The sequence below is a fragment of the Oncorhynchus tshawytscha genome, linkage group LG11, assembly GCF_018296145.1.
Source record: "Oncorhynchus tshawytscha isolate Ot180627B linkage group LG11, Otsh_v2.0, whole genome shotgun sequence".
Lineage (NCBI taxonomy): Eukaryota > Metazoa > Chordata > Actinopteri > Salmoniformes > Salmonidae > Oncorhynchus > Oncorhynchus tshawytscha.
In genome coordinates this window covers 54,590,387-54,606,147 of record NC_056439.1, presented here as the reverse complement: position 1 = coordinate 54,606,147, position 15,761 = coordinate 54,590,387, and the positions used below count along the sequence as shown (strand labels likewise).

Genomic DNA, 15,761 nt, shown 5'->3' with positions numbered 1-15,761 from the left:
CCCTTTAAAAACAACACCGTTTTAAAATGGCTTTAAATCAAATATGAACCGTTAACTACACCTGCTGATGTGTAACAGTGAGTGATAACCAGTGATGTCTGTATTCATGTGTCCCACACTCCACCCCAGGGGACTCTCCATTGGGATATCAATGGCCCAACCTCATCAAAATGGCTGAGGTGTCGCTGGCTAGTGGCTTATAGAGGAGCAGGTTCAGATAAGAGTACAAGAATTAGATACACACATTTATATTCAGTTACATTGTTAGTGATCCACCTAGCTAACATTTTATCCACCTAGCTAGTTACCTCGTCTCTTACATGTACATTTTACTAACGTTTCGTTACCGGTAACTGTTAACTAGGTCTGGTTGTGATGGCTATCTACATTTCAGCTAACATCTAGCTGGCATCACAACAACGATGACTGAAATTCCCCTAACGTTAGCTAGACGTCCCCTTAACGTTAGCTAGACGTCCCCTTAACGTTAGCTAGACGTCCCCCTAACGTTAGCTAGACGTCCCCCTAACGTTAGCTAGACGTCCCCTTAACGTTAGCTAGACGTCCCCCTAACGTTAGCTAGACGTCCCCTAACGTTAGCTAGACGTCCCCCTAACGTTAGCTAGACGTCCCCCTAACGTTAGCTAGACGTCCCCCTAACGTTAGCTAGACGTCCCCCTAACGTTAGCTAGACGCCCCCTAACGTTAGCTAGACGCCCCCTAACGTTAGCTAGACGTCCCCTAACGTTAGCTAGACGCCCCTTAACGTTAGCTAGACGCCCCTTAACGTTAGCTAGACGCCCCCCTTAACGTTAGCTAGACGCCCCTTAACGTTAGCTAGACGCCCCTTAACGTTAGCTAGACGCCCCTTAACGTTAGCTAGACGCCCCTTAACGTTAGCTAGACGCCCCCTTAACGTTAGCTAGACGCCCCTTAACGTTAGCTAGACGCCCCTTAACGTTAGCTAGACGTCCCCTTAACGTTAGCTAGACGTCCCCTTAACGTTAGCTAGACGTCCCCTTAACGTTAGCTAGACGTCCCCTTAACGTTAGCTAGACGTCCCCTTAACGTTAGCTAGACGTCCCCTTAACGTTAGCTAGACGTCCCCTTAACGTTAGCTAGACGTCCCCTTAACGTTAGCTAGACGTCCCCTTAACGTTAGCTAGACGTCCCCCTAACGTTAGCTAGACGTCCCCTTAACTAGATTGTATTAACAACAACAAAAATCATAACGTATAAATTACAGGCTATTCTTTAAGTGCTGAAATCAGTAGTTTGACACCCAAATAACTAATAATACAAATGGTACTAGCTAGGTAGCTACATACTACCTAACGAGTTAGCCAGTCTAGTGTCAACAAACCGATGGCACAGATGGAAAGACAAAACAGTATTTGGATATGGGAACGGGGCGTTAGCTAGCTATAGCTAACTTTAGCCATCATTAAAAACGTTAACTAGCGATAGCTAACGACGTACATCAACAATCGAGTTAACGAGCGTTTTTTTTGTTGGTTTTCACTAAAGCAACCTAGTGAGCCCGTTACCTTGTGGATCCTTTTCAGCGCCATCCTCACTCCGAGAGAATTACAAGCAATGTTGGAAAATGCTATTCTTCCCCGAGTTTGCCCCCAACTGGGCAACTGACGCTGTATAACAGGGTAAATAACCGGACGGAAGGACAAATTCAGTGTTATCTGACGTTAAGCGTCGACCACTAATATAGTTAGATGGGGTGACGTTAAGCGTCGACCACTAATATAGTTAGATGGGGTGACGTTAAGCGTCGACCACTAATATAGCTAGATGGGGTGACGTTAGGCGTCGACCACTAATATAGTTAGATGGGTGGACGTTAAGCGTCGACCACTAATATAGCTAGATGGGGTGACGTTAAGCATCGACCACTAATATAGCTAGATGGGGTGACGTTAAGCGTCGACCACTAATATAGTTAGATGGGGGTGACGTTAAGCATCGACCACTAATATAGTTAGATGGGGTGACGTTAAGCATCGACCACTAATATAGTTAGATGGGGTGACGTTAAGCGTCGACCACTAATATAGCTAGATGGGGTGACGTTAGCGTCGACCACTAATATAGCTAGATGGGGTGACGTTATAATATAGCTAGATGGGGTGACGTTAGCGTCGACCACTAATATAGCTAGATGGGGTGACGTTAAGCGTCGACCACTAATATAGCTAGATGGGGTGACGTTAAGCGTCGACCACTAATATAGCTAGATGGGGTGACGTTAAGCGTCGACCACTAATATAGCTAGATGGGGTGACGTTAGCGTCGACCACTAATATAGCTAGATGGGGTGACGTTAAGCGTCGACCACTATATAGCTAGATGGGGTGACGTTAGCGTCGACCACTAATATAGCTAGATGGGGTGACGTTAAGCGTCGACCACTAATATAGTTAGATGGGGTGACGTTAGCGTCGACCACTAATATAGTTAGATGGGGTGACGTTAAGCGTCGACCACTAATATAGTTAGATGGGGTGACGTTAAGCGTCGACCACTAATATAGTTAGATGGGGTGACGTTAAGCATCGACCACTAATATAGTTAGATGGGGTGACGTTAAGCATCGACCACTAATATAGTTAGATGGGGTGACGTTAAGCATCGACCACTAATATAGTTAGATGGGGTGACGTTAAGCGTCGACCACTAATATAGTTAGATGGGGTGACGTTAAGCATCGACCACTAATATAGTTAGATGGGTGGACGTTAAGCATCGACCACTAATATAGTTAGATGGGGTGACGTTAAGCATCGACCACTAATATAGTTAGATGGGGTGACGTTAAGCGTCGACCACTAATATAGTTAGATGGGTGACGTTAAGCATCGACCACTAATATAGTTAGATGGGCTGACGTTAAGCATCGACCACTAATATAGTTAGATGGGGTGACGTTAAGCGTCGACCACTAATATAGTTAGATGGGGTGACGTTAAGCGTCGACCACTAATATAGTTAGATGGGGTGACGTTAAGCGTCGACCACTAATATAGTTAGATGGGGTGACGTTAAGCGTCGACCACTAATATAGTTAGATGGGGTGACGTTAAGCGTCGACCACTAATATAGTTAGATGGGGTGACGTTAAGCGTCGACCACTAATATAGTTAGATGGGGTGACGTTAAGCGTCGACCACTAATATAGTTAGATGGGTGGACGTTAAGCGTCGACCACTAATATAGTTAGATGGGGTGACGTTAAGCGTCGACCACTAATATAGTTAGATGGGGTGACGTTAAGCGTCGACCACTAATATAGTTAGATGGGGTGACGTTAAGCGTCGACCACTAATATAGTTAGATGGGGTGACGTTAAGCGTCGACCACTAATATAGCTAGATGGGGTGACGTTAAGCGTCGACCACTAATATAGTTAGATGGGGTGACGTTAAGCGTCGACCACTAATATAGTTAGATGGGGTGACGTTAAGCGTCGACCACTAATATAGTTAGATGGGGTGACGTTAAGCGTCGACCACTAATATAGCTAGATGGGGTGACGTTAAGCGTCGACCACTAATATAGCTAGATGGGGTGACGTTAAGCGTCGACCACTAATATAGTTAGATGGGGTGACGTTAAGCGTCGACCACTAATATAGCTAGATGGGGTGACGTTAAGCGTCGACCACTAATATAGTTAGATGGGGTGACGTTAAGCGTCGACCACTAATATAGTTAGATGGGGTGACGTTAAGCGTCGACCACTAATATAGTTAGATGGGGTGACGTTAAGCGTCGACCACTAATATAGTTAGATGGGGTGACGTTAGCGTCGACCACTAATATAGTTAGATGGGGTGACGTTAAGCGTCGACCACTAATATAGTTAGATGGGGTGACGTTAGCGTCGACCACTAATATAGTTAGATGGGGTGACGTTAAGCGTCGACCACTAATATAGTTAGATGGGGTGACGTTAGCGTCGACCACTAATATAGTTAGATGGGGTGACGTTAAGCGTCGACCACTAATATAGTTAGATGGGGTGACGTTAAGCGTCGACCACTAATATAGTTAGATGGGGTGACGTTAAGCGTCGACCACTAATATAGTTAGATGGGGTGACGTTAAGCGTCGACCACTAATATAGTTAGATGGGGTGACGTTAAGCGTCGACCACTAATATAGTTAGATGGGGTGACGTTAAGCGTCGACCACTAATATAGTTAGATGGGGTGACGTTAAGCGTCGACCACTAATATAGTTAGATGGGCTGACGTTAAGCGTCGACCACTAATATAGCTAGATGGGCTGACGTTAAGCGTCGACCACTGATATAGTTAGATTGGTGGACGTTAAGCGTCGACCACTAATATAGTTAGATGGGTGGACGTTAAGCGTCGACCACTAATATAGCTAGATGGGGTGACGTTAAGCGTCGACCACTAATATAGTTAGATGGGGTGACGTTAAGCGTCGACCACTAATATAGTTAGATGGGGTGACGTTAAGCGTCGACCACTAATATAGTTAGATGGGCTGACGTTAAGCGTCGACCACTAATATAGTTAGATGGGGTGACGTTAAGCGTCGACCACTAATATAGTTAGATGGGGTGACGTTAAGCGTCGACCACTAATATAGTTAGATGGGGTGACGTTAAGCGTCGACCACTAATATAGTTAGATGGGGTGACGTTAATATAATATAGTTAGATGGGGTGACGTTAAGCGTCGACCACTAATATAGTTAGATGGGGTGACGTTAAGCGTCGACCACTAATATAGTTAGATGGGGTGACGTTAAGCGTCGACCACTAATATAGTTAGATGGGGTGACGTTAAGCGTCGACCACTAATATAGTTAGATGGGGTGACGTTAAGCGTCGACCACTAATATAGTTAGATGGGGTGACGTTAAGCGTCGACCACTAATATAGTTAGATGGGGTGACGTTAAGCGTCGACCACTAATATAGTTAGATGGGGTGACGTTAAGCGTCGACCACTAATATAGTTAGATGGGGTGACGTTAAGCGTCGACCACTAATATAGTTAGATGGGGTGACGTTAAGCGTCGACCACTAATATAGTTAGATGGGGTGACGTTAAGCGTCGACCACTAATATAGTTAGATGGGGTGACGTTAAGCGTCGACCACTAATATAGTTAGATGGGGTGACGTTAAGCGTCGACCACTAATATAGTTAGATGGGGTGACGTTAGCGTCGACCACTAATATAGTTAGATGGGGTGACGTTAAGCGTCGACCACTAATATAGTTAGATGGGGTGACGTTAAGCGTCGACCACTAATATAGTTAGATGGGGTGACGTTAAGCGTCGACCACTAATATAGTTAGATGGGGTGACGTTAATATAGCGTCGACCACTAATATAGTTAGATGGGGTGACGTTAAGCGTCGACCACTAATATAGTTAGATGGGGTGACGTTAAGCGTCGACCACTAATATAGTTAGATGGGGTGACGTTAAGCGTCGACCACTAATATAGCTAGATGGGGTGACGTTAAGCGTCGACCACTAATATAGTTAGATGGGGTGACGTTAAGCGTCGACCACTAATATAGTTAGATGGGGTGACGTTAAGCGTCGACCACTAATATAGTTAGATGGGGTGACGTTAAGCGTCGACCACTAATATAGTTAGATGGGGTGACGTTAAGCGTCGACCACTAATATAGTTAGATGGGGTGACGTTAAGCGTCGACCACTAATATAGTTAGATGGGGTGACGTTAAGCGTCGACCACTAATATAGTTAGATGGGGTGACGTTAGCGTCGACCACTAATATAGCTAGATGGGGTGACGTTAAGCGTCGACCACTAATATAGTTAGATGGGGTGACGTTAAGCGTCGACCACTAATATAGCTAGATGGGGTGACGTTAGCGTCGACCACTAATATAGTTAGATGGGGTGACGTTAAGCGTCGACCACTAATATAGTTAGATGGGGTGACGTTAAGCGTCGACCACTAATATAGTTAGATGGGGTGACGTTAAGCGTCGACCACTAATATAGTTAGATGGGGTGACGTTAGCGTCGACCACTAATATAGTTAGATGGGGTGACGTTAAGCGTCGACCACTAATATAGTTAGATGGGGTGACGTTAAGCGTCGACCACTAATATAGTTAGATGGGGTGACGTTAAGCGTCGACCACTAATATAGTTAGATGGGGTGACGTTAAGCGTCGACCACTAATATAGTTAGATGGGGTGACGTTAAGCGTCGACCACTAATATAGTTAGATGGGGTGACGTTAAGCGTCGACCACTAATATAGTTAGATGGGGTGACGTTAAGCGTCGACCACTAATATAGTTAGATGGGGTGACGTTAGCGTCGACCACTAATATAGTTAGATGGGGTGACGTTAGCGTCGACCACTAATATAGTTAGATGGGGTGACGTTAGCGTCGACCACTAATATAGTTAGATGGGGTGACGTTAAGCGTCGACCACTAATATAGTTAGATGGGGTGACGTTAAGCGTCGACCACTAATATAGTTAGATGGGGTGACGTTAAGCGTCGACCACTAATATAGTTAGATGGGGTGACGTTAAGCGTCGACCACTAATATAGTTAGATGGGGTGACGTTAAGCGTCGACCACTAATATAGTTAGATGGGGTGACGTTAAGCGTCGACCACTAATATAGTTAGATGGGGTGACGTTAGCGTCGACCACTAATATAGTTAGATGGGGTGACGTTAAGCGTCGACCACTAATATAGTTAGATGGGGTGACGTTAAGCGTCGACCACTAATATAGTTAGATGGGGTGACGTTAAGCGTCGACCACTAATATAGTTAGATGGGGTGACGTTAAGCGTCGACCACTAATATAGTTAGATGGGGTGACGTTAGCGTCGACCACTAATATAGTTAGATGGGGTGACGTTAAGCGTCGACCACTAATATAGTTAGATGGGGTGACGTTAGCGTCGACCACTAATATAGTTAGATGGGGTGACGTTAAGCGTCGACCACTAATATAGTTAGATGGGGTGACGTTAAGCGTCGACCACTAATATAGTTAGATGGGGTGACGTTAAGCGTCGACCACTAATATAGTTAGATGGGGTGACGTTAAGCGTCGACCACTAATATAGTTAGATGGGGTGACGTTAAGCGTCGACCACTAATATAGTTAGATGGGGTGACGTTAAGCGTCGACCACTAATATAGTTAGATGGGGTGACGTTAAGCGTCGACCACTAATATAGTTAGATGGGGTGACGTTAAGCGTCGACCACTAATATAGTTAGATGGGGTGACGTTAAGCGTCGACCACTAATATAGTTAGATGGGGTGACGTTAGCGTCGACCACTAATATAGTTAGATGGGGTGACGTTAAGCGTCGACCACTAATATAGCTAGATGGGGTGACGTTAGCGTCGACCACTAATATAGTAGATGGGGTGACGTTAAGCGTCGACCACTAATATAGTTAGATGGGGTGACGTTAGCGTCGACCACTAATATAGTTAGATGGGGTGACGTTAAGCGTCGACCACTAATATAGCTAGATGGGGTGACGTTAAGCGTCGACCACTAATATAGTTAGATGGGGTGACGTTAAGCGTCGACCACTAATATAGTTAGATGGGGTGACGTGGGTGACGTTAGCGTCGACCACTAATATAGTTAGATGGGGTGACGTTAAGCGTCGACCACTAATATAGTTAGATGGGGTGACGTTAAGCGTCGACCACTAATATAGTTAGATGGGGTGACGTTAAGCGTCGACCACTAATATAGTTAGATGGGGTGACGTTAAGCGTCGACCACTAATATAGTTAGATGGGGTGACGTTAAGCGTCGACCACTAATATAGTTAGATGGGGTGACGTTAGCGTCGACCACTAATATAGTTAGATGGGGTGACGTTAAGCGTCGACCACTAATATAGTTAGATGGGGTGACGTTACGTACCACTAATATAGTTAGATGGGGTGACGTTAAGCGTCGACCACTAATATAGTTAGATGGGGTGACGTTAGCGTCGACCACTAATATAGTTAGATGGGGTGACGTTAGCGTCGACCACTAATATAGTTAGATGGGGTGACGTTAAGCGTCGACCACTAATATAGTTAGATGGGGTGACGTTAGCGTCGACCACTAATATAGTTAGATGGGGTGACGTTAGCGTAGACCACTAATATAGTTAGATGGGGTGACGTTAAGCGTCGACCACTAATATAGTTAGATGGGGTGACGTTAAGCGTCGACCACTAATATAGTTAGATGGGGTGACGTTAAGCGTCGACCACTAATATAGTTAGATGGGGTGACGTTAAGCGTCGACCACTAATATAGTTAGATGGGGTGACGTTAGCGTCGACCACTAATATAGCTAGATGGGGTGACGTTAGCGTCGACCACTAATATAGCTAGATGGGGTGACGTTACGTCGACCACTAATATAGCTAGATGGGGTGACGTTAAGCGTCGACCACTAATATAGCTAGATGGGGTGACGTTACGTCGACCACTAATATAGCTAGATGGGGTGACGTTAGCGTCGACCACTAATATAGCTAGATGGGGTGACGTTAAGCGTCGACCACTAATATAGCTAGATGGGGTGACGTTAAGCGTACCACTAATATAGTTAGATGGGGTGACGTTAAGCGTCGACCACTAATATAGTTAGATGGGGTGACGTTAAGCGTCGACCACTAATATAGCTAGATGGGGTGACGTTAGCGTCGACCACTAATATAGCTAGATGGGGTGACGTTAAGCGTCGACCACTAATATAGTTAGATGGGGTGACGTTAGCGTCGACCACTAATATAGTTAGATGGGGTGACGTTAAGCGTCGACCACTAATATAGTTAGATGGGGTGACGTTAGCGTCGACCACTAATATAGCTAGATGGGGTGACGTTAAGCGTCGACCACTAATATAGTTAGATGGGGTGACGTTAGCGTCGACCACTAATATAGTTAGATGGGGTGACGTTAGCGTCGACCACTAATATAGTTAGATGGGGTGACGTTAGCGTCGACCACTAATATAGCTAGATGGGGTGACGTTAAGCGTCGACCACTAATATAGTTAGATGGGGTGACGTTAAGCGTCGACCACTAATATAGTTAGATGGGGTGACGTTAAGCGTCGACCACTAATATAGCTAGATGGGGTGACGTTAGCTGTCGACCACTAATATAGTTAGATGGGTGGACGTTAAGCGTCGACCACTAATATAGCTAGATGGGGTGACGTTAAGCGTCGACCACTAATATAGCTAGATGGGGTGACGTTAAGCGTCGACCACTAATATAGCTAGATGGGGTGACGTTAAGCGTCGACCACTAATATAGCTAGATGGGGTGACGTTAAGCGTCGACCACTAATATAGTTAGATGGGGTGACGTTAAGCGTCGACCACTAATATAGCTAGATGGGGTGACGTTAAGCGTCGACCACTAATATAGCTAGATGGGGTGACGTTAAGCGTCGACCACTAATATAGTTAGATGGGGTGACGTTAAGCGTCGACCACTAATATAGTTAGATGGGGTGACGTTAAGCGTCGACCACTAATATAGTTAGATGGGGTGACGTTAAGCGTCGACCACTAATATAGTTAGATGGGGTGACGTTAGCGTCGACCACTAATATAGTTAGATGGGGTGACGTTAGCGTCGACCACTAATATAGTTAGATGGGGTGACGTTAAGCGTCGACCACTAATATAGTTAGATGGGGTGACGTTAGCGTCGACCACTAATATAGTTAGATGGGGTGACGTTAGCGTCGACCACTAATATAGCTAGATGGGGTGACGTTAGCGTCGACCACTAATATAGTTAGATGGGGTGACGTTAAGCGTCGACCACTAATATAGTTAGATGGGGTGACGTTAAGCGTCGACCACTAATATAGTTAGATGGGGTGACGTTAGCGTCGACCACTAATATAGCTAGATGGGGTGACGTTAGCGTCGACCACTAATATAGTTAGATGGGGTGACGTTAAGCGTCGACCACTAATATAGTTAGATGGGGTGACGTTAAGCGTCGACCACTAATATAGTTAGATGGGGTGACGTTAGCGTCGACCACTAATATAGTTAGATGGGGTGACGTTAAGCGTCGACCACTAATATAGTTAGATGGGGTGACGTTAAGCGTCGACCACTAATATAGTTAGATGGGGTGACGTTAAGCGTCGACCACTAATATAGTTAGATGGGGTGACGTTAAGCGTCGACCACTAATATAGTTAGATGGGGTGACGTTAAGCGTCGACCACTAATATAGTTAGATGGGGTGACGTTAGCGTCGACCACTAATATAGTTAGATGGGGTGACGTTAAGCGTCGACCACTAATATAGTTAGATGGGGTGACGTTAAGCCGACCACCACTAATATAGTTAGATGGGGTGACGTTAGCGTCGACCACTAATATAGTTAGATGGGGTGACGTTAAGCGTCGACCACTAATATAGTTAGATGGGGTGACGTTAAGCGTCGACCACTAATATAGTTAGATGGGGTGACGTTAAGCGTCGACCACTAATATAGTTAGATGGGGTGACGTTAGCGTCGACCACTAATATAGTTAGATGGGGTGACGTTAGCGTCGACCACTAATATAGTTAGATGGGGTGACGTTAGCGTCGACCACTAATATAGTTAGATGGGGTGACGTTAAGCGTCGACCACTAATATAGTTAGATGGGGTGACGTTAAGCGTCGACCACTAATATAGTTAGATGGGGTGACGTTAAGCGTCGACCACTAATATAGTTAGATGGGGTGACGTTAAGCGTCGACCACTAATATAGTTAGATGGGGTGACGTTAGCGTCGACCACTAATATAGTTAGATGGGGTGACGTTAAGCGTCGACCACTAATATAGTTAGATGGGGTGACGTTAGCGTCGACCACTAATATAGCTAGATGGGGTGACGTTAGCGTCGACCACTAATATAGCTAGATGGGGTGACGTTAGCGTCGACCACTAATATAGTTAGATGGGGTGACGTTAAGCGTCGACCACTAATATAGTTAGATGGGGTGACGTTAAGCGTCGACCACTAATATAGTTAGATGGGGTGACGTTAAGCGTCGACCACTAATATAGCTAGATGGGGTGACGTTAAGCGTCGACCACTAATATAGTTAGATGGGGTGACGTTAAGCGTCGACCACTAATATAGTTAGATGGGGTGACGTTAAGCGTCGACCACTAATATAGTTAGATGGGGTGACGTTAAGCGTCGACCACTAATATAGCTAGATGGGGTGACGTTAGCGTCGACCACTAATATAGTTAGATGGGGTGACGTTAAGCGTCGACCACTAATATAGTTAGATGGGGTGACGTTAAGCGTCGACCACTAATATAGTTAGATGGGGTGACGTTAAGCGTCGACCACTAATATAGCTAGATGGGCTGACGTTAAGCGTCGACCACTAATATAGCTAGATGGGCTGACGTTAAGCGTCGACCACTAATATAGTTAGATGGGGTGACGTTAAGCGTCGACCACTAATATAGTTAGATGGGGTGACGTTAGCGTCGACCACTAATATAGTAGATGGGTGTGACGTTAGCGTACCACTAATATAGCTAGATGGGGTGACGTTAAGCGTCGACCACTAATATAGCTAGATGGGGTGACGTTAAGCGTCGACCACTAATATAGCTAGATGGGGTGACGTTAAGCGTCGACCACTAATATAGCTAGATGGGGTGACGTTAAGCGTCGACCACTAATATAGTTAGATGGGGTGACGTTAAGCGTCGACCACTAATATAGTTAGATGGGGTGACGTTAAGCGTCGACCACTAATATAGCTAGATGGGGTGACGTTAAGCGTCGACCACTAATATAGCTAGATGGGGTGACGTTAAGCGTCGACCACTAATATAGTTAGATGGGGTGACGTTAAGCGTCGACCACTAATATAGCTAGATGGGGTGACGTTAAGCGTCGACCACTAATATAGCTAGATGGGGTGACGTTAGCGTCGACCACTAATATAGCTAGATGGGGTGACGTTAGCGTCGACCACTAATATAGTTAGATGGGGTGACGTTAGCGTCGACCACTAATATAGTTAGATGGGGTGACGTTAGCGTCGACCACTAATATAGCTAGATGGGGTGACGTTAGCGTCGACCACTAATATAGTTAGATGGGGTGACGTTAAGCGTCGACCACTAATATAGTTAGATGGGGTGACGTTAGCGTCGACCACTAATATAGTAGATGGGGTGACCACTAATATAGTTAGATGGGGTGACGTTAAGCGTCGACCACTAATATAGTTAGATGGGGTGACGTTAGCGTCGACCACTAATATAGCTAGATGGGGTGACGTTAGCGTCGACCACTAATATAGCTAGATGGGGTGACGTTAGCGTCGACCACTAATATAGTTAGATGGGGTGACGTTAAGCGTCGACCACTAATATAGTTAGATGGGTGACGTTAGCGTCGACCACTAATATAGTTAGATGGGGTGACGTTAGCGTCGACCACTAATATAGTTAGATGGGGTGACGTTAAGCGTCGACCACTAATATAGTTAGATGGGGTGACGTTAAGCGTCGACCACTAATATAGTTAGATGGGGTGACGTTAGCGTCGACCACTAATATAGTTAGATGGGGTGACGTTAGCGTCGACCACTAATATAGTTAGATGGGGTGACGTTAAGCGTCGACCACTAATATAGTTAGATGGGGTGACGTTAGCGTCGACCACTAATATAGTTAGATGGGGTGACGTTAGCGTCGACCACTAATATAGTTAGATGGGGTGACGTTAAGCGTCGACCACTAATATAGCTAGATGGGGTGACGTTACGTCGACCACTAATATAGTTAGATGGGGTGACGTTAAGCGTCGACCACTAATATAGCTAGATGGGGTGACGTTAGCGTCGACCACTAATATAGTTAGATGGGGTGACGTTAAGCGTCGACCACTAATATAGTTAGATGGGGTGGGTTAGCGTGACTAATATAGTTGCGTTAGCGTCGACCACTAATATAGTTAGATGGGGTGACGTTAGCGTCGACCACTAATATAGTTAGATGGGGTGACGTTAGCGTCGACCACTAATATAGTTAGATGGGGTGATTAGCGTCGACCACTAATATAGTTAGATGGGGTGACGTTAAGCGTCGACCACTAATATAGTTAGATGGGGTGACGTTAAGCGTCGACCACTAATATAGTTAGATGGGGTGACGTTAGCGTCGACCACTAATATAGCTAGATGGGGTGACGTTAGCGTCGACCACTAATATAGTAGATGGGGTGACGTTAGCGTCGACCACTAATATAGTTAGATGGGGTGACGTTAGCGTCGACCACTAATATAGCTAGATGGGGTGACGTTACGTTACCACTAATATAGCTAGATGGGGTGACGTTAGCGTCGACCACTAATATAGTTAGATGGGGTGACGTTAAGCGTCGACCACTAATATAGTTAGATGGGGTGACGTTAGCGTCGACCACTAATATAGTTAGATGGGGTGACGTTAAGCGTCGACCACTAATATAGTTAGATGGGGTGACGTTAAGCGTCGACCACTAATATAGTTAGATGGGGTGACGTTAGCGTCGACCACTAATATAGCTTAGATGGGGTGACGTTAAGCGTCGACCACTAATATAGCTAGATGGGGTGACGTTAAGCGTCGACCACTAATATAGTTAGATGGGGTGACGTTAGCGTCGACCACTAATATAGTTAGATGGGGTGACGTTAGCGTCGACCACTAATATAGTTAGATGATGGGGTGACGTTACGTCGACCACTAATATAGCTAGATGGGGTGACGTTAGCGTCGACCACTAATATAGTTAGATGGGGTGACGTTAGCGTCGACCACTAATATAGTTAGATGGGGTGACGTTAGCGTCGACCACTAATATAGTTAGATGGGGTGACGTTAAGCGTCGACCACTAATATAGTTAGATGGGGTGACGTTAGCGTCGACCACTAATATAGTTAGATGGGGTGACGTTAGCGTCGACCACTAATATAGTTAGATGGGGTGACGTTAGCGTCGACCACTAATATAGTTAGATGGGGTGACGTTAGCGTCGACCACTAATATAGTTAGATGGGGTGACGTTAGCGTCGACCACTAATATAGGGGTGACGTTAAGCGTCGACCACTAATATAGTTAGATGGGGTGACGTTAGCGTCGACCACTAATATAGTTAGATGGGGTGACGTTAGCGTCGACCACTAATATAGTTAGATGGGGTGACGTTAGCGTCGACCACTAATATAGTTAGATGGGGTGACGTTAGCGTCGACCACTAATATAGTTAGATGGGGTGACGTTAGCGTCGACCACTAATATAGTTAGATGGGGTGACGTTAGCGTCGACCACTAATATAGCTAGATGGGGTGACGTTAAGCGTCGACCACTAATATAGCTAGATGGGGTGACGTTAAGCGTCGACCACTAATATAGTTAGATGGGGTGACGTTAAGCGTCGACCACTAATATAGTTAGATGGGGTGACGTTAAGCGTCGACCACTAATATAGTTAGATGGGGTGACGTTAGCGTCGACCACTAATATAGCTAGATGGGGTGACGTTAAGCGTCGACCACTAATATAGCTAGATGGGGTGACGTTAGCGTCGACCACTAATATAGTAGATGGGGTGACGTTAAGCGTCGACCACTAATATAGTTAGATGGGGTGACGTTAAGCGTCGACCACTAATATAGTTAGATGGGGTGACGTTAGCGTCGACCACTAATATAGCTAGATGGGGTGACGTTAGCGTCGACCACTAATAATAGCTAGATGGGGGTGACGTTAAGCGTCGACCACTAATATAGTTAGATGGGGTGACGTTAAGCGTCGACCACTAATATAGTTAGATGGGGTGACGTTAGCGTCGACCACTAATATAGTTAGATGGGGTGACGTTAGCGTCGACCACTAATATAGTTAGATGGGGTGACGTTAAGCGTCGACCACTAATATAGTTAGATGGGGTGACGTTAAGCGTCGACCACTAATATAGTTAGATGGGGTGACGTTAGCGTCGACCACTAATATAGCTAGATGGGGTGACGTTGACCACTAATATAGTTAGATGGGGTGACGTTAAGCGTCGACCACTAATATAGTTAGATGGGGTGACGTTAGCGTCGACCACTAATATAGTTAGATGGGGTGACGTTAGCGTCGACCACTAATATAGCTAGATGGGGTGACGTTAGCGTCGACCACTAATATAGCTAGATGGGGTGACGTTAAGCGTCGACCACTAATATAGTTAGATGGGGTGACGTTAGCGTCGACCACTAATATAGCTAGATGGGGTGACGTTAAGCGTCGACCACTAATATAGTTAGATGGGGTGACGTTAAGCGTCGACCACTAATATAGTTAGATGGGGTGACGTTAGCGTCGACCACTAATATAGTTAGATGGGGTGACGTTAGCGTCGACCACTAATATAGTTAGATGGGGTGACGTTAAGCGTCGACCACTAATATAGTTAGATGGGGTGACGTTAGCGTCGACCACTAATATAGTTAGATGGGGTGACGTTAGCGTCGACCACTAATATAGTTAGATGGGGTGACGTTAAGCGTCGACCACTAATATAGTTAGATGGGGTGACGTTAGCGTCGACCACTAATATAGTTAGATGGGGTGACGTTAGCGTCGACCACTAATATAGTTAGATGGGGTGACGTTAGCGTCGACCACTAATATAGTTAGATGGGGT

At 45.5% G+C, this 15,761-nt stretch overlaps 1 protein-coding gene across 2 annotated transcripts in view; it reads right to left on the bottom strand.

Annotated features, from left to right (window-relative positions):
* LOC112238160 (ubiquitin-conjugating enzyme E2 D2) overlaps positions 1-1,777 on the bottom strand; it is a 29,481-nt gene extending 27,704 nt beyond the window's left edge. Inside the window, exon 1 of one of the 2 annotated variants that reach the window (XM_042330377.1) lies at positions 1,548-1,777. In XM_042330377.1, coding sequence (XP_042186311.1) covers positions 1,548-1,571 — 24 coding nt within the window. In that variant the 5' untranslated portion in view covers positions 1,572-1,777. The remainder of the gene's footprint in view (positions 1-1,547) is intronic. The other variant, XM_042330378.1, reaches the window with a different exon arrangement.
* Between the last annotated feature and the right edge of the window lie 13,984 nt (positions 1,778-15,761).